This window comes from Mirounga leonina, unplaced genomic scaffold (genome assembly GCF_011800145.1).
Source record: "Mirounga leonina isolate KUSES-001 unplaced genomic scaffold, KU_Mleo_1.0 Mir_101609, whole genome shotgun sequence".
NCBI classification, from domain to species: domain Eukaryota; kingdom Metazoa; phylum Chordata; class Mammalia; order Carnivora; family Phocidae; genus Mirounga; species Mirounga leonina.
Genome location: NW_023270164.1, coordinates 12619740 through 12647624, shown reverse-complemented (window position 1 = coordinate 12647624; position 27885 = coordinate 12619740). Strand labels below are relative to the sequence as shown.

Sequence of the window (27885 nt, the reverse complement as noted above, 5' to 3'; positions counted from 1 at the left end):
TGGGAGTGTTGATATTTTCCAGTCAGTCCGGCTGACTGCGGCCAAGTTGGAAACCTGGCAGGGAGGCGCTTTCAAAATTGTCGTGCGCGGGGCCGGCCACGCTGTCCTGTCGTAGTACCCCCGCCTGCGAGTCACAACGTAGAGGAGAGAAGAGCGCGACGGGGCGGACGAGAAGAAAGGCAAGGAACGAGGGTGCCGACTTTGACTGAAATCTGAGACGGAGGGCACGGGAGGGCGATCGCTCGCGTCTGATTGGCCCGTGGGCGTCATCGAGCACCCACGCAGCTGCCCCGATTGGTTGGTGCCCGCGATTGTTGTGGCGGCGGCGAAGATTTTGCCCACGTACTTCCGAACGAGAGGCGGGGCCGTGCCCTGGCGCGCTTGCGCAGCGCCCCGGGGCCCCACCCGGTAGTTCAAGAACCTGCGAGGGGGCGGGGCGAAGAGGTGCTTGTTTTGGTTCTGTTTCCTTTGAAGCAGCAGGCCGGAACGACCGAGTGTAGCAATAAACTTGTTGGACTGGAGAGAAGGCTGCGACAAACCCGCCGCGGTGCCTTCATCTAGGACTTCACATCCGGGTTCTCCTGCCGCGTGACCCGCGCGCCACCGACGGTTCTCGAACCGGTGCATCAATCTCTTTATCCGGGTCCCGCCGATCCCGTCGTGCTTCGCGCACCACAGTAGCCCCCTCATCCGGGTTCTCTCCCGGCGTGCCCCGCGCCGGGTTTGCTGGGGGGTACTTGGCGGTGCCGCCATGACTATTCTCCCCAAAAAGAAGCCGCCGCCTCCCGACGCCGACCCCGCCAACGAACCGCCGCCGCCCGGGCCACTGCCCCCGGCGCCGCGTCGCGGCGGGGGTGTGGGCGTGGGCGGCGGCGGCACGGGTGTGGGCGGTGGCGACCGCGACCGTGACTCGGGCGTCGTGGGCGCCCGCCGGGCCTCGCCACCGCCTCAGGGCCCGCTACCGGGGCCACCGGGAGCGCTTCACCGCTGGGCGCTGGCCGTGCCGCCTGGCGCCGTGGCGGGTCCGCGGTCACAGCAGGCTTCACCTCCTCCTTGCGGGGGCCCTGTTGGTCCCGGCGGCGGTCCCGGCGACGCGCTGGGTGCAGCGGCGGCGGGTGTGGGCGCGGCGGGCGTGGTGGTGGGCGTGGGCGGAGCCGTAGGCGTTGGCGGTTGCTGTTCAGGGCCGGGCCACAGCAAGCGCCGGCGTCAAGCCCCTGGGGTCGGAGCGGTTGGAGGGGGCAGTCCAGAGCGTGAGGAGGTCGGCGCGGGTTATAACAGTGAAGACGAGTATGAAGCGGCTGCAGCTCGCATCGAGGCTATGGACCCCGCAACCGTTGAGCAGGTATGGGCTGGGGGTAACAGGTGAGTGGGTATGGTGGGTGGGATCCCCAGACCGGGTAGGGACCCAAAGAAGGCTGTTTGAGATCGTCCCGAGGGACCTACGTCTTCTCCCGGAGTCTGGCATTCTTCTCTGGTGGTGGGGGCCTGAGGCGCTCTCTTCCCCACCCCCCACCAAGGACTTGGGGGTTAGAGGCCCCAGATAAGATGGCGGACTTAAGGATGGAGTCTGTGGTCTCTTCTGGGACCCAGAGCCATTATTCCGGGCCCTGGGACCTCATCAAGTAGGGCCATTAGATGGGATTGCCTCCTGAGAGGGGAGTCTCATGACTGCAAGGGACCTTGGTTTGTGTTCGGTGCCTTGAGATTTCCTTTCCTCTGGGATAAGGGTCTAAGACTCCTCCTTCAGGGAACACAAGTAAGGTGGAGACCTCAGGGGAATTTTGAGCGTCCCCAAGATACATAAACCCTTTTCAGGAGTCTATACAGGACAATCCCCCTTCTTTTTCCTTCTCAGGAGTCTATACAGGACAGTCCCCCTTCCTTTTCCTTCTCGGGGACACAGCTTAGGACCACCCTGCAGTGGAGTTTGAGACTTCCTTAAGGGTCCTAAGCCTGCCTTCGAGTGCCTGAGACTCCCTTTTCTAGAATCAAGAGCCTGAGATATACGTGTATATATATTCTCTTTAGAGAAGGGGGATCTGAATTTTTCTCCAGGGAGACAAGATTCTCTTCCCTTTGGGGACAAGAGCCAAAACTAACACTTGGGGACCAGAAACTACTAAGGTACATGAGATTCGTCCCTTTTCTAAGTGACAAGGATCTATGCTTCCTTTCAGTGGTCTGAGACTTTCCTGGGGCCAAGAGTCAGAATTTGAATTTCTCTCTAGGAGCTTAAGCTTCTTTTAAGTGATAGGCTTTCAGCTCTTCTCTTCCCCAACCTCACCAGCCTGAACCTTTTTTCAAGAAAATAAGCCTCACTGATTTGGGCACTTGAGCCCAAGATCCCCCTGTTTATGGATGGGGGCTTACAGAGACAGGGTCTGAAGCCTCTTCAGGAGATGGATACCCCCCACACACAGAGGTCCCAGGCAAGGTGAGGTCTTTAGAGGTCCTTTCTCATCAGGGATTGGTATCTGAGTGTTCTCCTTGGGGGGTCTGAGACACCCCCTTCCCAACACACAGAAACACGGGGATATGAGATCTTTCTAATTATGAAGGGCCAGAACATGCCTTGGGTACATAACAGCCCCTTCTCTCCCTGCAACAGGGATCTGAGCACCCCCTACCCCAAGGGCCTGAGCTGCTGCTTTTTTTAAAGATTTTATTTATTTATTTGAGAGAGAGAGCACAAGCAGGGGTTGGGGGGGTGGGGGAGGAGCAGAGGGACAGAAGCAGACTCCCCGCTGAGCAGGGAGCCTGAGGTGGGGCTCATCCCTGGACTCCAGGATAACGACCTGAGCCTAAGGCAGATGCTTAACTGAGCCACCCAGGCGCCTTGGGCCTCAGCTTCTTGTCAGGGATGTAAGATCCCTGCTTTGGGAACTGTAGCCTCATACCACTTTTCAGGGAACATGGGCAGCATGGAGTCCCAGAGATGGAGCTTGAGGCCTCCCCATGGATCTGAGTCTGCCTTCAGGGCCTGAGACCCATTGCGCCAAGGACACTTGAGCTTGCCCTCAAGGACAAGAGACCCATACATACCTCAGTGACTGGTGTGTCTCTAGAGATGATGTCTGGGCTTCCCCCTCAAGGATTTTAAGGTATTCCTCAGGAACAGAAAGACTCCTTCCACCTTGGGCCCTAAGTCCCTAGGGAGTAGGGTCTTGGGTCTCCCCCTAAGAGTTTAAACTTTCTCTTTGGTGTGTGAGACAACTCAACCCACCTTAGGACCTGAGACCTGAGTCTTCCCTGAGAGTAATTGTCACCTCACTTCAGATAGCATATGTATACCACAGTCATAGGGACCTTTTAGGGACATAAGATATTTTGCCTTGGGGACTTGAGCCTCAGACCACTTGTGAACTAAATCCTGAGAACTACCTACTCCCCTTGGGACACGGATAGGATGGGATTCTGAGGAAAAGTTGAGCCTCTTCCCAGGGGCCTAAGCTTCTCAGGGACAAGAGATCCTTCACCTTAGGGAGGGGCCTCAGCTCCCCCCTTGAGTATGAGGCTCTCTCCACCATCCTGCAACCAGCAGTCCTTTCTCACCAGTGAGAGGGACATGAGGTCTTCTCCAGTGTGGCCTGCGGCCTCCCCCATTAAACAGAAAGACGTGGGTGCTCTTCATAGTCCTAAGAACCCCTTACCAGGAAGATTTCCCTGCTGTCTATGAGAAGGTTGCCAGGTACTGGGGACGTGGTGGCTGAGGCCTCCCCTGAGTCTCTCCCTGACCGAGCTGTTTGCCTCTCATTTCCAGGATCAGGGAAATGTTTTGAGCTTCCTGAATTGCTTTCAACAAGCTTTGTTCTCGCCAGAGATAGCCCACTCCAGGGAAGTTCTCTACCCATATCTCTCTTTCCCTTGGTTCAGATAAATCTTTCTTTACTTCACAGGGGCCAGGGCCTTGTCTTGAGCACCCTGTCCTTGCTCCCTTTCTACCCTTGACTACTGCAGGTAGAATCAGTTGTCGGAGCCCATAGGGTCAGGACCAGGAATTGTTTCTCTTCCTGGTTGGGGGAGTCTGCCTTTTCTCCACAGAAATAAGCACAAGGACGTAAAGGAAGAAAGTTGTGTGCTGCCATGGTGACTAGAAAGACCTCTCCTTACACCCCCTGTGCATCTCCTAGGCTCTCTCCCTCATACTTGTTCCCATCAGAACATGGAAGTAAAGCTCTGTGGCTGCATGTCTTCCTGATGACAGAGGAAAGGCTTTTCCTGTCCTCACACTTCTTGGGACAAGAGGAGAATAAGATGCTTCTCCCTGCCTCGCCTCATCCAACTTGGGACTTTTTGGGGATGAGAAGAGGGAAGATGCTTCCTGCTGTTCCAGTCTTGGTCCTGAACGGTCCCCTGGGGCGTTTGTAGCCTTGGAGGCCCATTAGATCTCCTGGGAAAGAGAGGAGTTGTTGAGAGGAGGCCCAGATGGTGAATCCTTGTTCTGACTACTCAGATTTCCTGTTTGTTCGGATGCTGTGACTACTGTAGGACTTGAGGAGCCCTTTTGGCACCCTGGGGTCCTGATGCAGGGTTGGTGGTAATGTCAGGGGTTTCCTTTTCCAGGCATGGCTGCCTTACTGAGTCTACCCTGTGAAAAGAGTGGCTTGTAAGTCTCCTGGGCTTGAGGACCCCACAGAGCATTTTCAGAGGGGGAGATGCATGCTCCAGTGGTGGGAAGAAGCTGGACCTGGCACTGTAGTCAGGATACCTAGGTTCCCACTCTGGCTCTGCTGGAGCTTTGCTGGATGGACCAGAATAGCTAGGTCTGTGTTCTCTGGGTCTCCGTTTTCTCATTGGTCAGGGAAGGAGCTGGGGAGGTGTCGTTTAGCTTTGGGATTTTAGGGAACTCACGCCAAAGCCTGCTGGAGTTGGAGGTGACAGAATGGTGGGTGTCTTTGGAGGAAAATCTGGGTCCCCCCCCCGCCCCTTTCTTCTCTCCCCACCATCCAGGCTTGGTGGGCAGGACAGGTGTCTGTTCAGTGTGAGGCTTGGGGTTGGCAGACAGTGAATTTTATGTCCAGTGAATTTTATGGTGAATAATAAGCTTGGGGGTTGCCTGTCAGGGGGCCTACTGGATGGTGTGGGGGTAGTGTGGAAAAAGTTTGGGCTTTGGAGCTGGGCAGCCCTGAGTTCAAACCCCAGGATCTCCTGCTTGGCTGTTTTATGGCTTTAGGCAAACTCTCAGCTTTTTTTTTTTTTCCCCCTCCCCAAAAGGCCACCCATGCCTGGGGTTATTGAGTGTATGAATACCTGACCTGGCCCCACCTCAATTTGGCTGATTCTTCTCTTGCAGTTTTCCCAGGATCATCTGGTTCTTCCTGGAATCCTTTGTAATAGCCGAGCTTTGGCATCTAGGAAACCTGCTGATACCTTTGGCGGGGAGACAGAGTCTTATAGCAGGAAGTAGTCCCTTCCCGGGCTGTCTGGGTTTGAGTCCTCTGTCTTCAGGAGGGAGGTTGGACTCATTTCTCGGAAGCTAGCTGTGATCTCTTCTTTAATTCCCTGCTCCCCACTCCTCCTACCCATTCTGAAAGTTTTGGGTGAGGCCCATTGGCTTGTGGGGATATGCTGCAAAGTTTCAAGCAGTGTTTGGCTTTCTTCTCCCCTGCTAGTGCTATAGGCCTTTGGGCTTGTTTAATTTTAATGGCTTTATTGAGATATCATTCACACACCATAGAATTCACCAATTTAAAATGTACAATTCGGTAGCTTTTAGCGTATTCACAGTTGTGCACCTACTGCCATGATCACTTTTAGAACATTTTTATCACTTGCAAAGAAACCCCGTACCATCACCATCCTCTAGTTCCCTCATCCCATCCCAGCAACTATTAATCTACTTTTTGTCTTGATTGATTTGTCTGTTCTGAATGGTTCATATAAATGGAATCATACAATGTGCAGTTCTTTGTATCTGGCTTCACTTAGCATATTCTTTTCAAGCCTCATCCATGTTGTAGCATGCATCAGTACTTCATTTCTTGTTGTTGCAGAATAATAGAATCTTCGTTTTTTAACCCAACTCCTCTCCCCTCTCCCCATCAGTGGCCCGGCAGTAGGTTCGGGGGCCTTGGTCTTTTCCCATTCCTTCACCTTGGAGAAGCTTGTGTTGCTCCTTAGAGAGCAGTGCGCCTGTTTTTCATTGGATGGGTTGCCTGTGTTTTGCCCATGGAGCTGAGCCAGTGTTCCTGGGTGTTTTGGGGGGAGAGAAGGGTGGTCGTGGCATCAGGCTTGCTGGGACAGAGCTGTGAAGGCCAGAATATTAAACACCTCTTGGCCTTGGGCTCTGAGAAGACATCTGCCCGAGAGCAGCTATTCCTGCTGCCATCTTCCCCTGCCCCCTCCCCTTTTGGTGGCAGCTCATTCATTGATAGGCAGGGTCAGTAGCTTCCCAGACTCAGAGGGGGAATTCCAGGCCCCTGCTGCCTTCATTCTAATCCTCTCCCTGGGGGGATGCTACAGAGGTGGATCCTGTGGGAGTGGAACCATGCCATATTGCCCCATGGCTCCCACCAGCAAGTGCTTCAGGGGAGTTGTATTCGTTTCCTGTGGCTGCTGTGACAAATTACCACAAACTGAGTGGTCTAGAACAACAGAAATTTATTCTCTCATGGTGCTGGAAGCGAGAAGTCCAAAATCAGTTTCACTGGGCCAAAATCAAGGTGTTGCCAGGGCTGCAGTCGCTGCAGAGGCTTTAGGGAGAATCCAGTACTCTTCCAGCTTCTGGTGGCTGCCGGCTTTCCTTGGTTTGTGGCTGCATCACTCCATCCTCTCCCTGTTTTCACACCGTCTTCGCTGTTTATGTGCAGTATCCTCTTCTGTGTCAGGTCTTCTCTGCTGTTCTAAGGATACTTGTGATTGCATTTAGGTCCTACCCAGATACTTCAAGATAATCTCTCCATCTCAAGATCCTTAACTTAATCACACTCCTAAAGACCCTTGTTCCTTACTAAGTAGCATTTACAGGTTCCAGGGATTAGGGCCTGATATCTTTGGGTGGTCATCATTAGGCCTCCTACAGAAGTGTTCTTGTTTCCTTTCCAGGGAGGAGAACAGAACCCATTAAGTGCTTTCCTACTGGGGAAAGTCATATAACATTTGAGTCTTTCCAGTTACCCCGTTACTGGGAAGCTTGTTATCCCAGTTCACAGATTGGAAAACTGTGGAGTATTCAGAGTGGTTCATCACAGGGCTGATAATTGGTGGAGCTGCACTGGAACCCAAGTCAGTTGGGTCCCACAGTCTGCTTCAACTTCTCTTGGGCCTTTGGACCAGTAGGTTGCAGAGTCTTGCACCTGGGATCCCCTGATGTCAGAGAGCTTTGCCCAGCCCCCTTGTGGAGGCTCAGGGATGTGGAGGGACTTGCCCACAGGCTCAGCAGTGGGCTTGTGAGATTCACTGTCTGGACTTGACTTTTTCAGGCCAGAGCATTGATGTAGCTTAAACTTATCAGTGGCAGGGTTAGCCTCCATCCCTCTCTCCCACCAGTGTTTCCTTCCTGGGCCACTTTCCTAAACAACTCCCAAGTTGGCACCTTTCTCAGAGGCTCCTGTCCAGCCAGGGGAAGGAGGAGACTAAGCTAGGGGCTTCTGGGACTCTAAACTCTTCCTGGAGCCCAGGACCATGGCCTCCCTGTTTTCTCTCCCCAAAAGGAGAGGCAGGGTTTCAGCCAGACCCAAAGCCCTTAAGGCTGCTGGTGCCAAAGCCAGCGGGAGGGTTGTGGTTTGGCCTCCAGATCCAGGCCCAGATCATCCCAGGACCAAAGCCCTACTTGTGCAAAGGGTATGCTCAGGCCTCCTTCATTTTTAGGGACAAACCAGGACTTTCCCAGGATGGGCTGCCAGGTATGTCTCCATGTTGTGGCTCATGAGGCCTCCCCTTTTGCCTCTATACTAGGCTTTGCTGGTGCCCACATCCCAGCTCTTTTTGCTTTTGTCAAATGAGGATAAAGCTCACTGCCACCTCGGCTGTGGTAAGAACAATTAAATGAAGTCACCTTTTGCATCAGGCACCTGGCATGGGGCAGGCATTTGGCTAATATGAGTTCATCTTTCTTCCTGGCCCCACCCTGTTTACTTGCCTAGTCCCACCCAGAACTTTAGTTGTGCTGGACTCACTGCTGGGCCTCTTGGCATCCCTGGTGCTTTGTGGTAGAAGTGATTTAATTTATTTAGGTAATCTCTACAGCCAACGTGGGGCTTGAACTCACCACCCCAAGATCAAGAATTGCGTGCTCCTCCGACTGAGCCAGCCAGGCGCCCCCTGAAGTGATTTCTTACCCAGTTAACAAGCATTTCTGGAGGTCTTCGTGTTTTAATCCTTCCATCAGGTGGCACCTCTTCTCAGGTGCCAACCTTAATGATTGGTTAGGTCCCTTCCTGTGTGTTTCATAGCACTGTGTTCAACTCTTCACTGCCCTGCTCACACTTGTCCGTGGTCATTCACTGTTTGCCCATGCCCTCCAGCAGTCAGCGAGCTTATGGAGGGTAGAGACCGAGTCCGATTCATTGCGCTGTCCTTGTTGCCCGGCTTTCTACAGTAGGGGTCTGATTTGGCAGCTGCCTGGTAGACCCTTGTTGGAGGAATAAGTAGGAGCCCTTCTCCTCCTCTTTGATCCCCTTTCCCCTCAATCTCTTTCCCTGCACTAGAGGGCAGGAGGTTACTATGTGCCCTTCTTTAGAACTTTTCTTTCTGCCCAATGTGGGCCTGTAGTCATAGTTGCAGCTTCCCTGCTGGTGACCCCTGGCTGGGGCAGGTACCATGGTGTTGGGAGATGGCTATCCCTGCAGGGCAGGGATGGACTGGGGGAAACTGGCTGAAGTGTGCTAGTCCACAGCCTCTGGGGCGGGCGAGGCACGTGCTGGAGTGTTGTGCACAAACAAGAGTCTCTGTGCTGTCCATGGAAGCCCATTAAGGGCTTCCAGGTGCCTTTGTCATCTCTGGCAAGCCAGCCACACCTTCCTGGGGTGTGGGCCCTAATGGTGGGGCTGCTGGGCGTTCCCTCATCACCCCCCTCTGCATCCCCTACTCTCCAGCTACTCCAGTGGGACTTGAGGGCCTCTCAGTTGTACGTGGTCTCTGTGCCAGTCTTGCCCCTTCTGTGGCCGAGGACCTGTTATTTACCAAGCCTTTTTAGGCCCTGAAGCTCCTCTGAGCTTCTTCACAGCTCTGTGAGGTAGATCACATATTCCTTGTTTGATAGGAAACTGAGGCTTGGAGAGTTCAGGTAGTTTACCTGAAATCACACAGCGAGTGAGTGACAGGGGTGGGGTTGAAATGCAGAGCCTCCGAACCTTGTACTTCCTACTCTGCTGGGATTTTCGCTCACCTGAGCTGGGGAAAAGTGGACTGCAGAGAAGTGATCCCCTCTGTCTAGTCAGAGTTAGCCCGGATCCTCTAAATCCCTGGGCAGGGTGGTGTCCCAAAGGAGCCGGTTTGGGATTCCTGGTCCCTAGCCCATATGCTGGATAAGGCTGGCTTCTTCTGGTGGCCAGCAGAGGGCGTGAGGGGCCTGGGAAAGGTCTGCTGCTTCTGGTTTTGTTTTGAAATGGAAAATATGTTTTCAGTGACACATGGACATTATTTTTTTAATCGACTTAATTATTTTTATAAAGTTTTATTTATTTGACAGAGACAGCGAGAGAGGGAACATAAGTAGGGGGAGTGGGAGAGGGAGAAGCAGGCTTCCCACTGAGCATGGAGCCTGATGCGGGGCTCGATCCCAGGATGCCGGGATCATGACCCGAGCCAAAGGCAGACGCTTAATGACTGAGCCACCCAGGCGCCCCTCGACTTAAATTTTTAGAGCAGTTTTAGGTTCACAGCAAAACTGAACAAGAGTTCCCATATTGAACAGGGAGTTCCCACATACCATATCTGCCCTCACACATGCATCGTCTCCCCCATTATTAACACCCCCCACCTGAGTGGTGCGTTTGTTACAGTCAGTGTCCATGTAGGACACATCATAATCACCCAGATTCCACAGTTCACATTAGGGTTCACTCTTGGTGTTGTACATTCTATGGGTTTGGACAAATGTATAATGACGTGTAACCACTGTTAAGGGTACCATACAGAGTAGTTTCACTGCCCTAAACATCCTCTTTTCTGCCTATTCATCTCTCCATTATTTTTTTTTTAAGTCTGAAGATAAACATTTGCACAGGCTCACTGAACCTGAACCTTTGGGGTCAGATGTGCTTTGGAATTTAGGGAAATTACAGAATTTAGAAAAATCCCCTGGTGTGTGTACTGTGTGTCATGTAACACCTCTGGTGGAGTCTGTGGTAGGACCTCATAACCATACACCTGAATGTTTCTGCATAGAAGTGTTTGCATATTCACCTCCAAGTGGGATAAATAGGTTCTTGCCAGCTCAGGTCAGGTAATGATGGCAAATGAGTTAGAGGAAGACTTTGGTTTTCAAAGCTTTTTGAGTTTTGGAATTTTGGACAAGGGATTGCATACCTCTCATGAAAAAGGTCAAAATCCTCTGTAATACTAACTTTTAGGGATATTTTGTTGTATGGTCTTTGCAATTTTTATGTGTTTGTATGCACATACATATATACGTTACACGGGTTCAGCTATAAGTGAGATCACACAGTGTATGCATTTTGCCTTTTAGGATACATCTTGACAGTCCCTAGCTATACGTGTAGGGCTTGGGATCTAGGTTCTAGCGAGTTACTCCCTCCTCAACATCTTCCCTACCTTAAGTGGCTAGAAGGTCCCCAGGTGAACTGGTGAACTCCTTGAGATAGAGCCAGGTCCATCCCCACCCCCGGGTACTTGCTGGGTCTGGGCCTCTGGCTGCCTGTGGGAGCCCAGTATTGGATTCCCAATATGGTCAGCAGGGCCGGTCAGAAAACAGATGAGACCCTTCTGGGAGCAAGTATTCTGCTCACACAATGACTGATTCCCTAAAAGAAAGGGTCTCCTCCTTCTCCATGTGCATGGAGTGTCAAGCAGGGCTGGGAATTTGACCCCACCCAGTGTCCTCTTAGCCAGTTAGCTGGGCCCTTCGGGAACCTGGAGGGCAGGGCCCTGGGGAGGGGGTACAGGCCTTTCCTGTTGCTGACCCCCACCTCTTCCCTTCAGCAGGAGCACTGGTTTGAAAAGGCCCTGAGAGACAAGAAGGGCTTCATCATCAAGCAGATGAAGGAGGACGGCGCCTGTCTCTTCCGGGCTGTAGGTGAGTCTGTGCCTTAGCTTTCAAGAGCCTAGGGCTGCCCCTGAGCTGTTTCTGGTGTTTAGGAGTAACCCCTGAGATGGGGTTGAGGGTAGAGTTTACTGGTGTTTCAGGGGCTCCAGACCCCACCTTCAAGTTAGTATCTGGCCTCTATCCTTTGGTCATGAGGCAGTGCGGTGGTGTAAAAGTAATAACAATAGTGATAAAAAACATTACTTAGGGACAGATTGCGCTGTCAGACACTAAAGGAAACCCTTTTTCATTCCCCTCCAAGCTAGGTTAAGTGTAGGAACTATTGTGGTTTCCATTTGTCAGAAGAGAAAAGCAGCTTAGAGCAGGGAAGTGACTTGCCCAGGGTCAGATAGTAGAGTTCGGAGTCTCTGGGTTGGGTTAGTCTGAGGCCCATGTTCTTTTTTTTATTATTATTTATTTGACAGAGAGAGACCGCGAGAGAGGGAACACAAGCAGGGGAAGTGGGAAAGGGAGAAGCAGGCTTCCCACTGAGCAGGGAGCCCAACATGGGGCTCGATCCCAGGACCCTGGGATCATGACCTGAGCCGAAGGCAGCCGCTTAACGACTGAGCCACCAGGCGCCCCTGAGGCCCATGTTCTTAACCACAGCACATTGCTGTCAGCCTGGGATCATAGAATTTTTTTAAACTTACACAAAAGTAGAATAGTGAATTCTCATGTACTCATCATTCATCTTCAAAATAGTCGTCAACACTTGGCCAGCTTTGTTTCATCACTACCCTGCCCACTCTTTCTCATTCTCCTGAAACAAGAGTATTTTTAAAGCAAAACCCCAACATCAGATCATTTCATTTGTAAATATTTATGTATGTTTTTCTAACAGATAAGGATTCTTTCTTTCCTAATGTAACCAAAGTGTTGTTATCCTCCTTAACAACATTCATAATTCCTTAATAACATCTATTATCCAGTCTGAGTGACATCTTCGAGGCCGCTCTGGCTCTGAATCTGTGACCCAACAGGCAGTTTGAAGGCCTTGTGCTAGTGTCCAGGGGAATTTGGGAATGTGATCTGACCCTTCCATGGGGGCTCTGCTATCTACCAGGGAAAAGGGCCCTCTGATAGGAGCCTTGAAGTAGGAGTCAGAAGCCCTGTCTTCCAGTTCTGGCCGTGATTCAAAAACTTCCATTTTGCCATCTGTGAAATGGTGTTGATTGTGAAGGGCTCTTTGAATCCTTAGAAGGTCTGCTATTCTCTCACTGTGTGGCTAGCCCCATGTCTCCCAGTAGCCTGGACTGACTCCACTTCTGACTGTGCCACTGATTCTTGGTGTGAACTTGGGCAAGCAGCTCTGTTTTCCTGATCCTGTTTCCGAGGCTGTAACAGGAGGCAGAAGACCCAGAGTGGTAATGGTTACATGAGATCACTTCAGTAAATCCCTTTGGTGCCTGACACCTGGTAGACCCTCAGGGAACAGTAGCATTGGTGAAGCCTGAACGCTGTTTTCAGTGGGGTCTCAAAGCCACAAATGTTTGTTGAATGAGTAGAAGAAGTTTAGGTGGGTTGAGTGCTTGCCTCCCCATTCTACCAAGCGGAAGAGGCTCAGGCAGTGGACTCTGCTGGGCTAGGAAAATCCCACCCTTTCTACCCCTGTGGCTCAATCCTGTGTTCTCCATGGGATGTTTCTTAGAAAGAGAGCTGGGTTTGGGGGCATCTTGGACAAAAGGAAGGCAAAGAATAGGTCAGGGCCTGTTAGGTGCTAGGCCCTGTGCTGAAGCCTCAGGCCAGATGTGGGGCAAACGGGGCTGCTGGTGGAATGAGTGTAAGAGAATGCAGCTGGGCACCTTGGTCTCAGGCTGCCTTTGAGGCAGATGTTGGAGCTAGTAAGGACCTGGCTTGTGCAGTAATCCATATCAACAGGGATATTTTTTTCTTAATTTCATTTTATTATGTTACGTTAGTCACCATACATCACATCATTAGTTTTTGATGTAGTGTTCCATGATTCATTGTTTGCGTATAACACCCAGTGCTCCATTCAATATGTGCTCTCCTTAATACCCATCACCGGGCTAACCCATCCCCCCCCACCCCCCTCCCCTCTAGAACCCTCAGTTTGTTTCTCAGAGTCCATCATCTCTCATGGTTCGTCTCCCCCCTCCGATTTCCCCCCCTTCATTTCAACAGCAATATTTTCATGTGTGTCCATCCAGTTGACCTCCCCAAACACCTTCTGACACCCCCCTCAAGGGCCTTCCAGTAAAGGGCCTGAGCTTACAGGAAGAGCTGACTGCGGCAGGTTGAAGGCCTTTCCCTATCAGCACTGTGGCTACCCATTTCCCCCAACTGGACTGCCCTTGGCTTTTCTCTGTAAAACCTCAGAAGCCCCATGGCCACTCCCTGGAAGTATGTGGCTCCTGGGTCCCTAGGCTTCATCTGGAGGTTTCCCTGGGCCAGAGTGCACAGGACATGTGCCTGGGAAGGGGACTTTGTCCTCGGGCTTTCTGATGCCCCTCTGCTTCCAGCCTAGCTTGTGCAGGGACAGGCAGCGGGGAGAGAGCACCTGAGCTCTGATGAGAAGGCCTACAGGTTCTAGCTTCCTGCCATGCATTGCATAGTGGAAGGAGCACATAACCAAAGGCTGGAGTTGGAGAGGGGATTGCGTACACAGAGGCCACAGTGTTGTTCTTTGACCCTAACTGTTTGCTGGCATTCAGCTGGGTGCTTCAGATTCACCTGCAAAATTGGGATTGTTATCCCATGAGACAGGTGAGAAGCTTGAGGCTCAGGAAAGGGAAATGACATGCTTGGGGTCGTTAGTGGCGGAGCTGGCATGGGAACCCAGACGTGTCCAAAGGACATGTTCTTTCTATGACCCTGGGAAAGCCCTAGCATCTCGGCTTAGCTGTCAACTGGCTGGGTGACCTCAGGTATATTCCTTGACCTCTCTGGGCCTTACTTCCTCTAACTAGGAGCCTGTGGTCCTCTACTGTTGGGAATCCTGAGGCAGTTGGCTTTCTACCCTCTGTTTTGCCTCTGAGGTCTGGGTGTCCCTCGTGTGAACCAGTACTCAACTGCTCTCTCCCACAACCCCCTGTTGGGGACTTGTGAGCATCAGTGAAGGCTTGGGTGGAAGGAGGAGCCCAAGTTCCTGAGGTACCCTGTGGCCCACCCTGCCCCTGCTAGGCTCAGATAACCTCCTCCTGGAAACGTGGGTCTGCATCTCTCTGGCCCTCTCCCCATAGGACTTTGACTCAGCGAAAACCTCTGGCCCTGGCCCTGGCCTCTGTGGGCAAAGTGGAAGCCACATGTGCGTCTGTCTGCACGGGCCACGAGGAAGCAGCTGGAGCTGTACATGTTAGAACGATGGGGCCCGGAAACATTAGCCTGGACCATCAGTGTCGCGGGGGTGGATCTTCGATTAATTTTGACTGTTTTATAAATGGGGAAACCAAGGCCTTGCGAGAAAGCCAGCACCCTATTACCTAGATTACACATGCCGCCTCAGAACATAGGTGTCTGAGGTTGAACTAGGCCAGAAGGAGAAGATTCCCATGGACACCCGTGGTCATTGGGCTCTTTCTGCCTTGCTTCTCCAGTTTCCCCAACTTGGCCGTGGGCATCCTTGAGTAGAAGAGCGGGCATCTCGGAGACCAGGCCATCAAGAGGACAGAGTTCTGTCTCCCCTCACCTAGGGTGTCTCCCCCATTGAGGGTGTGCCATTTGGGGCGACGGGCCAGGTGCACACCACAGCCACTTGACAGGCAGGGGAGGCCTTTTTCCTGGCTCATCTCCTCAGTGGGGCCAGGAGGCAAGGGGGGAACAGATCAGGTTCCTGTCTCCCCCTGCTGCTGTGTGTACACACATTTGTGTGGTTTGTTTTTAGATTGCCTGCAGACACCAGGCTTCCTTTTCTGTCCTCAGCAGAACTTGCTGCGGCTCTTCTAGCAGGCGGGCAGGCAGCCTGGCGGGGAGACAGTTCCCAGGTGCCTCTCAAACAAATGGTAGGGCCCTGTGCTTAATTAAACTCCTGTAGGTAGTCCAGGCTTTCCTGTCCTGCTTCTCCACATAACTCTTAGGCAAATAGTGACTATTTTAGAGAGCCTGAGGAGGAGGGGTTACAGAGGTTTGAGGGACCTTCCCCTAGGCAGCAGGGGAAGGAGGTTGAGGCAAGCCTGTAAGAACTATTGGCTCTTCCTCCCTCCCATTAACCCCTGGCGAAGGGTAGGAAGGAGGTGAGGGTCCTCGCTTTATACAGCTTTGCCTCTCATCCAACCTTTAATCTTGGTTAGCGGTAAGGACAGCTACTTGCTGAATGCGATAGGTCTCTGTAGTTGTGAGGGTGGTATGGATATTTGGCCTCAGGGAACATCTTTTTTTTTTTTAAGATTTTATTTACTTGTCAGAGCGAGAGAGAGAGTGCACACACGAGGTGGAGGAGCGGCAGGCAGAGGGAGAAGTAAGTAGTCTCCCTGCTGAGCAGGGAGCCCCATGTGGGACTCGATCCCAGGACCCTGGGATCATGACCTGAGCCGAAGGCAGGCGCTTAACCGACTGAGCCACCCAGGCGTCCCCTCAGGGAACATCTTTGGCAGGATCTGCTGGCTTTGTGTGTGTGTGTGCGCACATGTGCGTTTCTCTGCTCATGTCTCAGCGTGCTCAGAGAAAGGACAGACGTAGGCTGTGGGGAGGTAAGGTTTATGCTGACCTCTATGTAATTCCTGCCCACTCCCAGGCCTTTCCAGGGTTCCAGCTGATTCCTGCTTGTGCTGGTGGGGAAACTGAGGCAGACAGAATCAGGCCTTTCCCTCAGCGGGCAGACGGCTAAAGTTATAGCTGGATTGGGGGTAGTGGTAACATCACCTGGAGCATCAGTGTTTGAAGTTACCAGGTACTCCTTGAGAGCCTGGCCTTTACCCTCCCTGATGTGTGACCTCAGGCCAGCTCTGCCACATTTCTGTACCTCAGTTATTCCTCCTGTGTAAAGTAGGGCTTTTTGGGGTGAAGATGAAATAAGTTGGAATGTGAAAAGGCCTTGGTAGAATCAATTGTGGTATTGTCCTGAGGATTTCCGAGCCCTCTTTGGGTTGGGGACAGAGGTGAGGTAGTGGGGGACCCCCTTCAGCTGGACTCTGGGAGGGGAGAGCAGGTGCAGATTGCCCACAAGTGCAGCGTCAGCAAGAGGAGTTTCGGTTTCTATCAAAACAAGTTCTCTGAATTCCCCTACCTCTGCAGGTCCATTGGGCCCTTTCCCCCACCTTGGCCCCCACAGGGAAGTCCAGCCCAGCCCCTAGTCCCATATGCCAACCCTCTGGGAGGAGGGGGCTTTCTGGAGGACAGAGGTGGGCTAGCAAAGTCAGACAAGCACTGCCTCGATGAGGACTTCCTGTGTTTTAGCCCTGATTTGGATGGTTATCCCACTTTAATATCATTGAAAAGATCCTTCTCACCCCCATTGGGGAGGTATTTTTGCTCGGTTTCCTTGGTGTTCAGATACGCACGTTTTCTTCCGCATCAGTGATCCCAAAACTAGCTTATATTTTATAATCAGTGAGGTGGGTCGTGCCGCCCACCCCCAACAAAAGCTGTGATTTAAATGCATGTACAGTACCACCTATCAGTACGTCTTAGAATTGAGGAGAGAGGGGGAAACTTTACAGGTAGGTAGGTAGAGAAAGTCATTTAAGGACCCTGTTTCGTGAAGCCTGTATTTTCAATTTGATGTTAATTTGGTTGCTAAAGATTTGAACTACAGACACAGGAGGTAGGCCTGTGGACCTTTGGATTCAGGAAAGGTAGAGAGCCCGCCCTGCCTGTGTGAGGCAGGACAGTCTAGACTCCTTGCTCGGGGCTTTCCTCTGGCTGAGGGAGTATGACAGAAATGAGGAAGGGCTTAATGAGTGGTTCCGGCGACATTCTGACTGACTTGGGGATGGTTAGCTATTTGAGAGAGTCATCGTCCGCTCATGACAAGCGGAGCCCCCAGGTTCATTTCTTGAACACCCAGGACATCGTAGGCATTCAGCAAACCCTACCCCTCGTCTTGACAGCCCCCTGTGAAAGGAAGAGTAGTACTCTCCCCACTTCACGGATGAAGACATTGCAGCCCAGAGAGCTTGAAGGCCTTGTCCAGTGCCACACAGCTAGGAGGCAGCAGGGCCTTTCTGCTAGGCAAGGGGGCCAATGGCAGGGGAATGGGGGGGCCTTCACGAGCTTCCCTCAGCTCCCTTCCCTGTTGCAGTCTCCCCTTTCCTCCATTTTCTTGCATCCGGCATCCAGCTCAGGTAGATCCATCTTCCAGGAAATGCCTGTCGATCTTTCCCGAGGAGCATCTCAGCCCCCTCCTGGAGCTTGGCAGGCCGGCCCGTTTAACCCCCTTGCCACCGTCGCAGTCCCTGTTTACTGCAGCTGCTGGCAGCACTGCCTCCGCAGCCCCCCAGGCTCCTTCTACATAAATAGCTCTCGCAGCCACAGTGGCCTCTGTGGTCCCGGCTTCTAAGAAAGGCGGCAGCAGGGGGCCCCCAGCCTCTGCGCAGGGCACGTGACTTGCTGGAAATGCTGCTGGGGGGGCGGGGGAGAGTGTGGCCGCAGAACCCACATCCTTGTTTACATCAGTGAAGGGGCTACCCCTTCCCGAAGCCTTCACCGCTCCCCCCCGCCCTCAGGTCTCCGCACCTCTAAGAGGACGTGAGACAGGCATGGGCCCCATTTTCTGTCTCAGAGCAGCCTTTTTCTCCTTCTCTCACAGAATCCTCCAGGGAGGGAAGGGGAGGGCAGCAAAGGCGATTCTTCAGAGGTAGACTGGCTGTCCTGGAAGACCTCTGCGGTGTTCCCTGCAACAGCGGGACCTGCCCCTGCCCCAGTGCCCCAGAGAGACCCCATCAGAGCAACGGTCCTTCGGGGAGACAAAGGGAAATTCCCTCTTCATCTTAGCCAGGGGACATCAGGCGTGCCCCATCTTCAAGCTCACTTTAATGTCCCCAGGAGAAGACTCCCTGGCTCCCCTGGCCTGTCCATCCACTCAGCAAGCTGGTCCCGATTTCCTGTACTGTATCGGGCCCTGAGCTGGGGTGGACTTGGATGTGACTTGCTCTCAGCCTTCAGTGGGAGTCAGAGTGGTCAGGCAGAGGAAGTCTGCACACACCTTTGATAAATGTAATGATAGAAGTGCTCTGGAGGGTGGGAGGGCTGGGCAACTGTATAAAGAATACATGGGTGTGTGACAAGTAGGCAGCCGAGGAGGATGGAAAGAATGCCCCGAAAAGAGGAAATGGCATGTGTGAAGATCCTCAAGTAAGGTAGGGGAAGCCTGGTTCTTATTTTGACCGAAACCCTGTGACACCTAGATCATTTGGGCCATAGGCAGGCTGCCTTTCCCGAATTAAGCTTAAGTTATGTTTGTATGTGTCTTTTTCTCTTGCTAGAATATGTGCTTCTTGCAGACAGGGGCAGGATTTTACTCACATCTATCACCTACACAGTACCCCACATTCAGGCCCCACTCCGGGTAGGGGACTCTGGTTTACTGAGTGACTGCTGTGTCCCAAACCCCGTGCTAATCACCTTATACCCATGATTTCGTTGATCCTCTAAGAGGCCTGCCAGGGAGTTACCTGCTTGTTCCTGTTTTACACGTGAAGCCTATGAGGCTCAGGACGCTTGGGTTGCTTGCCTCTGGTCGTTTAGCTCACTGGTACCTGGCAGAACTGGGCTTGAAGCCCAGTTTTTACAGTTTCTTCTTCTTTATTTATTTATTTGTAACCTACGAAGGCCATGCTGGCTCCCAGGAGTCAGGAAAACTGTATTCTAGAGTTGACTCTCTCAGACTGACTTGCCGTGTGACCTTGGTGAAGCCACAAACTCTCCCTCAGCCTCAGCTTCCTCATGTGAAGAGTGAAGGGGGAGTGTGGAATTGCTGGTGCTCGAGGCCACTTAGGGGACTTAAAATGTTTGTTGATTTGTCTGAGTGGCCGGGCAAGCCCCGGACAGACTCATCTGCCTGGGTTGTGTTCCTCTCGCCTGTACTCTCCCATTCTTAAAGACTGTCCCTGCCTGCCTCTTTTTTCCGTGACCCCATTCCGGCCCACAAAGCCAAGCACGCTCCAGGCGGTAGTGTAGGAAAAGGAGTTTCCCTGGCCCCCAGCCCTCCACCCCCAAGGATGTTCCAGGGCGTGGAACTCTTCTCCGGTGGCAGCTCTTGACCCCTGCCTCTCCTTCTGTCCCCACAGCTGACCAGGTGTACGGAGACCAGGACATGCATGAGGTGGTGCGAAAGCATTGCATGGACTATCTGGTGAGACCTTGCAGAGGCATCGGGGCGGGCAGAGTGGGCGCATCCCTTCCCCACACGGACCTGACCCTCCGATATGTTCCGCAGATGAAGAATGCGGACTACTTCTCCAACTATGTCACCGAGGACTTCACCACCTACATCAACAGGAAGCGGAAAAACAACTGCCACGGCAACCACATTGAGATGCAGGCCATGGCAGAGATGTACAACCGGCCCGTGGAGGTGTACCAGTACAGCACAGGTACTCGGGCGGGCAGCTGAGCGGCCGCCTGCGCCTGGCCCGGGCCTGCCCTGCCCGCCACCGGTGCTCCTTCCTTCTCTTTCTCTGCAGAACCCATCAACACATTCCATGGGATCCATCAAAACGAGGATGAGCCCATCCGCGTCAGCTACCACCGGAATATCCACTACAATTCAGTGGTGAATCCCAACAAGGCCACCATTGGTGTGGGACTAGGCCTGCCATCATTCAAACCCGGGGTAAGTGGGTCCCCATGCCCAGGATGGCTGCTGGATAGAGAGGCCGGAAACCTCTTTTGACATCTCAGTTCTGCCCTAGCCCACAAAAATGACATGTCCCCCGAGTTGCCCCTGAGCTCTCACCTCTGTAAAACCAGGGAGTTACCCAAGGTGATCTCTCAGGGCTCATTTGGTGCTCTCCGTTTGCGCGTCTGAGCTGGCTTACCCATCTTTCATGCCTGTTGAGGGTTGGCATTTTGGGATATGGAGGAGGCACATCTGGGAACTGGGAACCCGGGCTTGGTCTGGGTATCTCGGTACCTGCATGGATCCTCCGAAACTCAGCAGTTCTAGACAGCCGTGGTCACAGAGACTTAGAAGTGCAGGCCTGGCCCGACCACTACTGGCTGTGGGACCTAGGGCAGATTATACAAGCAATGTGGGCTGGCCGCTTGGCCAGTACAGAACATGCCGAACACTGGGCCTGTTGCCTAGTAGGTGCTCAGAAGGTGGCAGTACGTTTTTCCAGCACATGCTGACAGGTTCTTGTTCTCTCTCATAAACAGTCATCTTCTGGGGATTTTGCTGTCTTCTATTGGGGTTTCACTTCCTACAAACAGAAAGTGCCCCTGCCTCATTTTAGGAAACGCACACCCTAACACGACACACCCTCCAACATAGGGTTTTTTTTTAATTTTGTTTTTTAAGTAAACTTTTAATTTTAGAACAGTTTTAGATTTACAAAATTACCAAGATTAGATAATTTCCATATTCCCCACTGTGATGAACATACCTGCATAGAACATTTGTCACAATTAATAAACCAGTATTGATACATTAGCTAAAGAGACCATACTTTATTTAAATGACCTCAGTCTTTCCCTAACGATCTTATCTGTTCCAGAATCCCATCCAGGAGACTTTCCTACATTTAGTTGTCATGTCTCTTTTGGTTCTGACAGTTTCTCTGAATTTCCTTGTTTTTATCTTTGATCTGTTTACAGAGTCTAGTTTTGCCTTTTCTAGAATGTAATGGAATTGGAATCATAACTATCTAGTTTTTTTTCCAAGTGTCTTTCACATAACGCCATGTATTTAAATTTAAGATTCATCCATGACTTTCTGTGGTCTGATCACTCGTTTCTTTTATCTTTTTTTTTTTTAAGATTTAAGTTTTTTTTTTTTTACTTATTTTTAAAGATATTATTTATTTATTTTACAGAGAGGGACACAGCGAGAGAGGGAACACAAGCAGGGGGAGCGAGAGAGGAAGAAGCAGGCTTCCCGCTGAGCAGGAAGCCCGATGTGGGGCTCGATCCCAGGACCCCGGGATCATGACCTGAGCCGAAGGCAGACACTTAATGACTGCGCCACCCAGGCATCTCTAAGATTTAAGATTTTAAGATTTATTTATTTTAGAGACAGAGAGCACGAGTGGGAGGGGGAGAGGGAGAGAGAATCTCAAGCTGACTCCATGCTGAGCGCACAGCCCATCCTGGGGCTCGATCTCCCAACCCTGAGATCATGACCTGAGCTGAAATCAGGAGTTGGAAGCTTAACCAACTGTGCCACCCAGGTGCCCCACTCGTTTCTTTCTTTTTTTAAGATTTTATTTATTCATTTGACAGAAAGCAAGCACAAAGAGGGGGTGGGGGGGGCAGAGGGAGAGGGTGAAGCAGGCCCCCACTGAGCAGGGAGCCCGATGTGGGGCTTGATCCCTGGACCCTGGGATCATGACCTGAGCTGAAGGCAGACCGCTTAACTGACTGAGCCACCCAGGCTCCCTAGCCCCACTCGTTTTTTGTTTTTGTTTTTGTTTTTTTAATTAAAAAAAATTTGAATGCCTTAAGTATTTTTGTTTGTTTGTAGATTTCATTGTTTAGAATGATTTTAAATTTACAAAAAAAAAATTGAGAAGGTAGAGTTCCCATGTATCCTCCTCCCCCCTACACAGTTTCACTTTTATTAACATATTGGATGACTATGATACATTTGTTACAATATATGAACCAATAGCAATACATTATTATTAACTAAAGTCATCCTGTCTCTTTAGATTCCCTTGTTCTGTGACGGTTTCTCACATTTTTATGTTTTTGATGACCTTGACAGTATTGAGGAGTACTGGTCCGGTATATTATAGGATGTTTCTCTTTTGAAATTTGTCTGATGTTTTTCTCATTAGACTAGGGTTATGGGTTTTAGGGAGGAAGATCAGAGTGGTAAAATACCATTCTCGTCACATCTTACCAATGGTATATACTGGGAACATGATTTATGACTGTTGATGTTGATCTTGACCCCTGGGAGAAGTATTGTTTGTCAGATTTTCTCCACTGTAGAATTATTCTCTCCCCCCATTCCTTTTTCCTTACTGTCCTGTTTGGAAGGAAGTCCTTATGTACAGCCCACACTGAGGAAGTGGAGGTTATGCTCCATCTTCTTTTTTTCTTTTTTTTTAAGATTTTATTTATTTATTTGACAGATAGATAGAGAGCACAAGTAGGCAGAGTGGCAGGCAGAGGGAGAGGGAGAAGCAGGCTCTCCGCTGAGTAGGGAGCCGGACGTGGGGCTCGATCCCAGGACCCCAGGATCATGACCTGAGCCAAAGGCAGCTGCTTAACCGACTGAGCCACCCAGGCGCCCCCTATGCTCCATCTTCTTGAGGACAGAGTATCTACATAAATTATGTAGAATTCTTCTGCAAGGGAGATTTGTCTCTTGTCCCCCATTTATTTATATCACTGTGGACTCAAGGGTATTTTTTTTATACTTCTATATTTTAAGTTATAATCCAGTACTATTTTTATTTATTTAGATGCTCACATTGTTCCAGTTTTGGCTATTGGGAGCGCTCTCAGTTGGTTCCCAGCTGCATCGCTTTGACATACCCTCATCATTGTGGTGGTGGATTGATTTTTTTGTTGGGTTTGTTTTTGTTTTTGGGGGGGTTTTTTTGGTTTTTTGGGGTTTTTTTGTTTTGGTTTGTTTATTGTGTTTCATTTTGTAGCACTTTCTTACTTTCTGGCACTATGAGGTGCTCCAGGTTCATCTTGTATATATCTTGCTCCAGTCCTAGAACCAGCCATTTGTCCAAGGAGCCCTGGTTCCTTTTATTGCAATATGTTATTAGAAACCAAGATCTGGGTGCTGAGTGTGCTTCTTACTACTGGGGTGTCCTTGCTTCTAGACCCTTTCAGCTGACAGAGCAAGGAGATCTATCTGTGTATACTAACCTGTGTGTATACATTTATCTAGAAATACTTCTTATGTAACCATCCGTATCTCTATGAAGCTACAGTTCTTAACTGGTATCTCCAACTGATAAGGTACCTCATCAGTTGTAATTTGCAATTCCTTGATGACAAATGGTGTTGAGCATCTTTTACGTGCTTATTTGCCATCTGTATATCTTCTTTAAGGAAATTGTGTTTAGAGTTTTTTGCCCTTTTTTAAAAAATATTTATTTGAGAGAGAGAGCACAAGCAGGGGGAGTGGCAGAGGCAGAGGGAGAAGCAGCCTCCCCGATGAGCAGGGAGCCCGATGTGGGGCTTGATCCCAGGATTCTGGGATCGTGACCTTAGCGGAAGGCAGACGCTTAACCGACTGAGCCACCCAGGTGCCCATTTTTGCCCATTTTTAAATTGGCTTGTTCTAACATAGAGCTTTACGTACTTTTTGGATTATTCTACATAGGTAAAAAAATTACATTTTACATCATAACTTAATGCACACATATTGGTGTGTAGTGTGTGTATTTGCATTAAAATAATTGTTCAAATTTCACAGAGCAATACTTAAATTTAATGCCTAGAATATGCTCTGGTATTTTTTTAGATGCTGTTGTGTCTCATAGCCTGGCAAAAGCAGTCTCCTACAGTGTCCCACAATTTGTGACAGCCCTTCCCGTGATGATACCATCCCCTTGTCCCCTTAAATGTCCAAATACTCCCTTCACCCTGTGCACACTCAGCTAACTTCTCAGGTGATCTTTTCTCCTTGTCCCGTCTGGGCAAAGGTGAGGAAGGTCTCAGTATTGTGAAACTGAGCCATCGCTGGGTGAGGCATCTTTTAATTCCAGCACCTGGTTGCTCCAGACCTAGTACTTCATTCAAGGTGTCTTAGGGGTGGGAGCAGGGCTTCTGAGTGTAGGAGTTTGGAATGACAAGTCCCACTACCAAAGCCTGCCTCCCCCCAATTCTTGATGAATAGGCAGCCTGCTCAAGGGGGTGCTTAGTAAGAGTACCTGACTTCCTATCTCCTCTCTTCTGGGCCTACAGGCCCACAATCCTGAGCCGGTTCTGGTTCCTGGCCAGAGTTCAGAGTGTCACCCCACATCCCTGTTCCTCCCTGCCTTGCAGTTCGCAGAGCAGTCCCTGATGAAGAATGCCATAAAAACATCAGAGGAGTCATGGATTGAGCAGCAAATGCTGGAAGACAAGAAGCGGGCCACAGACTGGGAGGCCACAAATGAGGCCATTGAGGAGCAGGTGGCTCGAGAATCCTACCTGCAGTGGCTGCGGGATCAGGAGAAACAGGCCCGCCAGGTCCGCGGCCCAAGCCAGGTGAGTCCTGGGCTCTGTCACTGGCCTGGCCAAGAACCCCTTATTTCACATGCTCTGCCCCCCCATACAGGAAGAAGAAATTAAGCGGTTTTGACATCTGGGAGAGAAGGAAGCTCTCAGCCCATTCTGTACCACATCTTGGCCTTAATCTTGGCATTGTGCCTTAGAACTCTCAACACCTTTGCAGAACGAGCTCTTAAGGAGTGAGGGAGGCCAGCACTGGCGGTAACGTGTGGGATTGATGAATAGTTCTAGAGGGACAAGCTTTTGTTGAATGTCCTTGTGTGTCAGGCTCTGTGCTGAGGATGTAGAATTAGGTCTGGCCTGTTCCACTCTCAGTGATCCTCTGTCTACCGAGGGAGACAGATACATCCGTGAGGCCCTTGACCCTGGCTGGGAGACCAGTGGACATGGGGGTTCTGGTCAGTCTTCACACAGGAAGGTTGGATTTTTAGGGCAGGGATGGGGCAGAGCAGGCAGGCATTTGAGGAATCACAAGGAGTTCAGAGTGACTGTAAGTGTTGGCAAGAGTCGAGTAATTTCTACAACAAATGTTTATTGCAGGTCTGTGCCAGGCACTGTTCTCAGTGTATGGGGGTACATTGGTGAGCTGGGCAGGTCCAGATCCCTGTCCTTGTGATGCTTATATTTTTGCAGGGTGGAACAAAAGAAACAGTAAACATAATGAATAGATGGTTGAGAGGTGGGACAGATGAAACACATAGAGGGTGCTGACGGGGAGATGAAGATAGTATGGTCAAGGTAGGCCTCAGAGCAGGTGAGATGTGAGCAAAAGCTTGCAGAAGGTGAGGCAGTTAGCTAAGTGCATGTGCCAAGCCAGGCAGAAGGCCAGCAAGAGCAAAGCCCTGAGGGGAGTGCGCTCCTGGTGTGATTTGGGAGCGGCCCGGGGCCAGTGTGGCGGAGCAGAATGCAGTAGTCAGAGAGGTGGTGGGGCCGGATTGAGAAGGGGCTCGTGGGCTCTGCTGAGGACTTTGGCTTTTACTGTGAGTGAGGCAGAAGCCTTTGGGAGGGTTGTGAGCAGAGGAGGGACAGGATACCCCTGATTGCCGAGTGCAGCACGGAGTCTAGGGGGTTAGGCGGAGAAGCAGGGGACTGGTGAGGTGGAAGCTACTAGAGAAGTCCCAGTGGTGGCAGGTGGCAGTGCTGGCTAGGGAGGAGTGAGGAAAGGGGATGGAGTCTGAATGTGTTTTGAAAGTGGGAGATACAGGTTTCCTGCCCGGTTGGCTGTCAGGATGTGAGGGGGGATTAAGGAGCTGGCCTTCGTCCTGTGGTCTGCCGTGTGACTAGGAATGATGGTGGCCTATGTAGAAACTGTATCATAGCCAGGATGCCGGGAGCGAGCCAGCCTTCGGGGACGGAGCAGAGGAGGCTCACGCCTGGCGGCGGTCCTTACCTCCTCCTCCTTCCTCCGCACTGCAGCCGCGGAAGGCCAGTGCCACATGCAGTTCTGCCACAGCAGCAGCCTCCAGTGGCCTGGAGGAGTGGACCAGCCGGTCCCCGCGGCAGCGGAGTTCAGCCTCTTCACCTGAGCACCCGGAGCTGCACACCGAGCTGGGCATCAAGCCCCCTTCCCCAGGCACTGTCTTAGCTCTTGCCAAACCTCCTTCGCCCTGTGCACCAGGTCAGTGACTTGGTGACAGGGGAGCATGCCGGGGGGGGGGGGTGCCGCCTAGGTCCTCCCCCCCCCCCCCCCCCCCCCCCCCCCGCCTCTGACTGTCCCTCTGCCCCAGGTACAAGCAGCCAGTTCTCGGCAGGGGCCGACCGGGCTACTTCCCCCCTCGTGTCCCTCTACCCTGCTCTGGAGTGCCGGGCCCTCATTCAGCAGATGTCCCCCTCCGCCTTTGGTAAGCTTCCTCTGTCTAGGGGCCAGGGACCAGCTGGGAGTTGGGGAGAGATGGAAGAAGCAGCCAGTCCTGAGAGGGGGCTTCTAGAGCCTCGGGCCACCTCCCCAGGAAAAGGGAGGTTTTCAAGCCCAAGGGATATGTCCAGAGGGGATTTGTGTGGGATTTCATAGGCCCGGAGGAGCCTTCTCTATAGAGAAAGAAGTGTAGAGGGGCCTGGATGGGATCTCTCCCGAGCCAGGGATCAGCCAAGGGTGAGGAAAAGATGCACTGGGAGTGCTCCATCATCCTGCTGCCCTTCCTCTTGCCCAGCAGGTCTGAACGACTGGGATGATGACGAGATCCTAGCGTCGGTGCTGGCAGTGTCCCAACAGGAATACCTAGACAGTATGAAGAAAAACAAAGTGCACAGAGATCCACCCCCGGACAAGAGTTGATGGAGACCCAGAGACTGGAGACCATCTCCCAACCCCCACCACTCCTGCCCTCCAGTGCCGCCCCACCTTCTTCGGCTTTCTTCCCTCTTGCCTTCTTCCCTCTCTCCCCTCCTTTCGCTCCTCCCCACTTCCCTCTGGCTGGCCCATCCCTGAGCCCCCTCTCATCGCTGCCGCCACCACCACCATCACCCGTCTCTTCGCCAGCTGACGTGCCCTGTTGCCCCCTGCACAGCATCATCCCTGCATTCCACAGGGGACTTGGGCAAGGGTGCCGAAGGTAGGCGAGAGGCACACAGAGACAGAACAGCTGGCAGCCAGGCAGCCCCCGAGGAGAGACATTCAGACAGAGGAAAGTTTCCCTGCCCCCCATTCCTTCCAAGATCAGAAATACTTGTCACCCCACCTCCACAATGATGTTGGGGAGGTGGGAGGAAGAAGTGGGAATCCCCCTTCCCAGTACCCCAAGAATGTCTGAGCCTTCAATGTTGAATTTTTTCTTTATTAAAATGTACTTTTATCTTACAAACTCAACCAATCCAAAATGATGTAGACAACAGCATTGGCTCTGTGAAGGCGGCATCTCTCTGGTTTGGGAGCAGGCAGGCCACGGGGCACAGAGGGGGCACAAAGACGTGGTTGCCGTCTCTAGCCCCCAGCTCCGCGGAGGTGGGCAGGGTCTAGAGTACAAGCGGGGGCAGGGGGTAGGTGTCCTGTGGGCTCTGGACAATGAGACTCTGACCTCGCTGCATTCCTACTGCTTCCACGCCACCGCCACTGGTCTCTTTGGAGTCTTGGGGTGGGGGGCACCTTTGAGGATCGTGGCTCCTGCCACCCAGGATTTGAGTGTGGGGAGTGGGAGCAGCCTCAGCAGATGGGGCACCCGGGCCCTGCAGGTGTTGACAAGATCCACCATCTGTAATGTCCTTGGCACAATAAAACCAAATGTCAGTTTCCCCTGAGCGCTTCTGTTCTGTGTGGGCCACGGGGTGGGTGGGCCTCCGGGCAGAGGCGGTGATGGCATATAGGTCTTGGCTTGACCTCTGGGTGCTGCATGCTCTCCAGTAGGGTCTGTGTGTGGGCCCAGAGTTTGTTCATCTTTGAA

General features: G+C 51.8%; 1 protein-coding gene across 3 annotated transcripts; it reads left to right on the top strand.

Annotated features, from left to right (window-relative positions):
* Positions 1-27734, top strand: OTUD5 (OTU deubiquitinase 5). 3 transcript variants are annotated; one of them, XM_035004384.1, is made up of 9 exons: positions 1-1342; positions 11107-11197; positions 19396-19460; positions 19545-19701; positions 19792-19940; positions 24281-24484; positions 25925-26126; positions 26236-26349; positions 26659-27734. In XM_035004384.1, exons 1-9 carry the CDS (start codon positions 752-754, stop codon positions 26781-26783), a joined length of 1698 nt encoding a protein of 565 aa, XP_034860275.1. In that variant the 5' UTR covers positions 1-751; the 3' UTR covers positions 26784-27734. The 3 variants fall into 3 exon arrangements, with proteins under 3 accessions (XP_034860275.1, XP_034860266.1, XP_034860270.1); XM_035004375.1 differs by having other exon boundaries at positions 3-1342; positions 11104-11197; XM_035004379.1 differs by having other exon boundaries at positions 4-1342; positions 11104-11197; positions 26662-27734.
* The last annotated feature ends 151 nt before the right edge of the window (positions 27735-27885 follow it).

What these genes read in the sequence shown, in the direction of transcription:
- OTUD5 (XM_035004375.1), top strand. Translation starts at nt 752, where the DNA reads ATGACTATTCTCCCCAAAAAGAAGCCGCCGCCTCCCGACGCCGACCCC. An exon ending in GGTGTACCAGTACAGCACAG is followed by an intron (nt 19,702 to 19,791) that starts GTACTCGGGCGG and finishes CTTTCTCTGCAG; the next exon opens with AACCCATCAACACATTCCAT. An exon ending in GATGTCCCCCTCCGCCTTTG is followed by an intron (nt 26,350 to 26,658) that starts GTAAGCTTCCTC and finishes CCTCTTGCCCAG; the next exon opens with CAGGTCTGAACGACTGGGAT.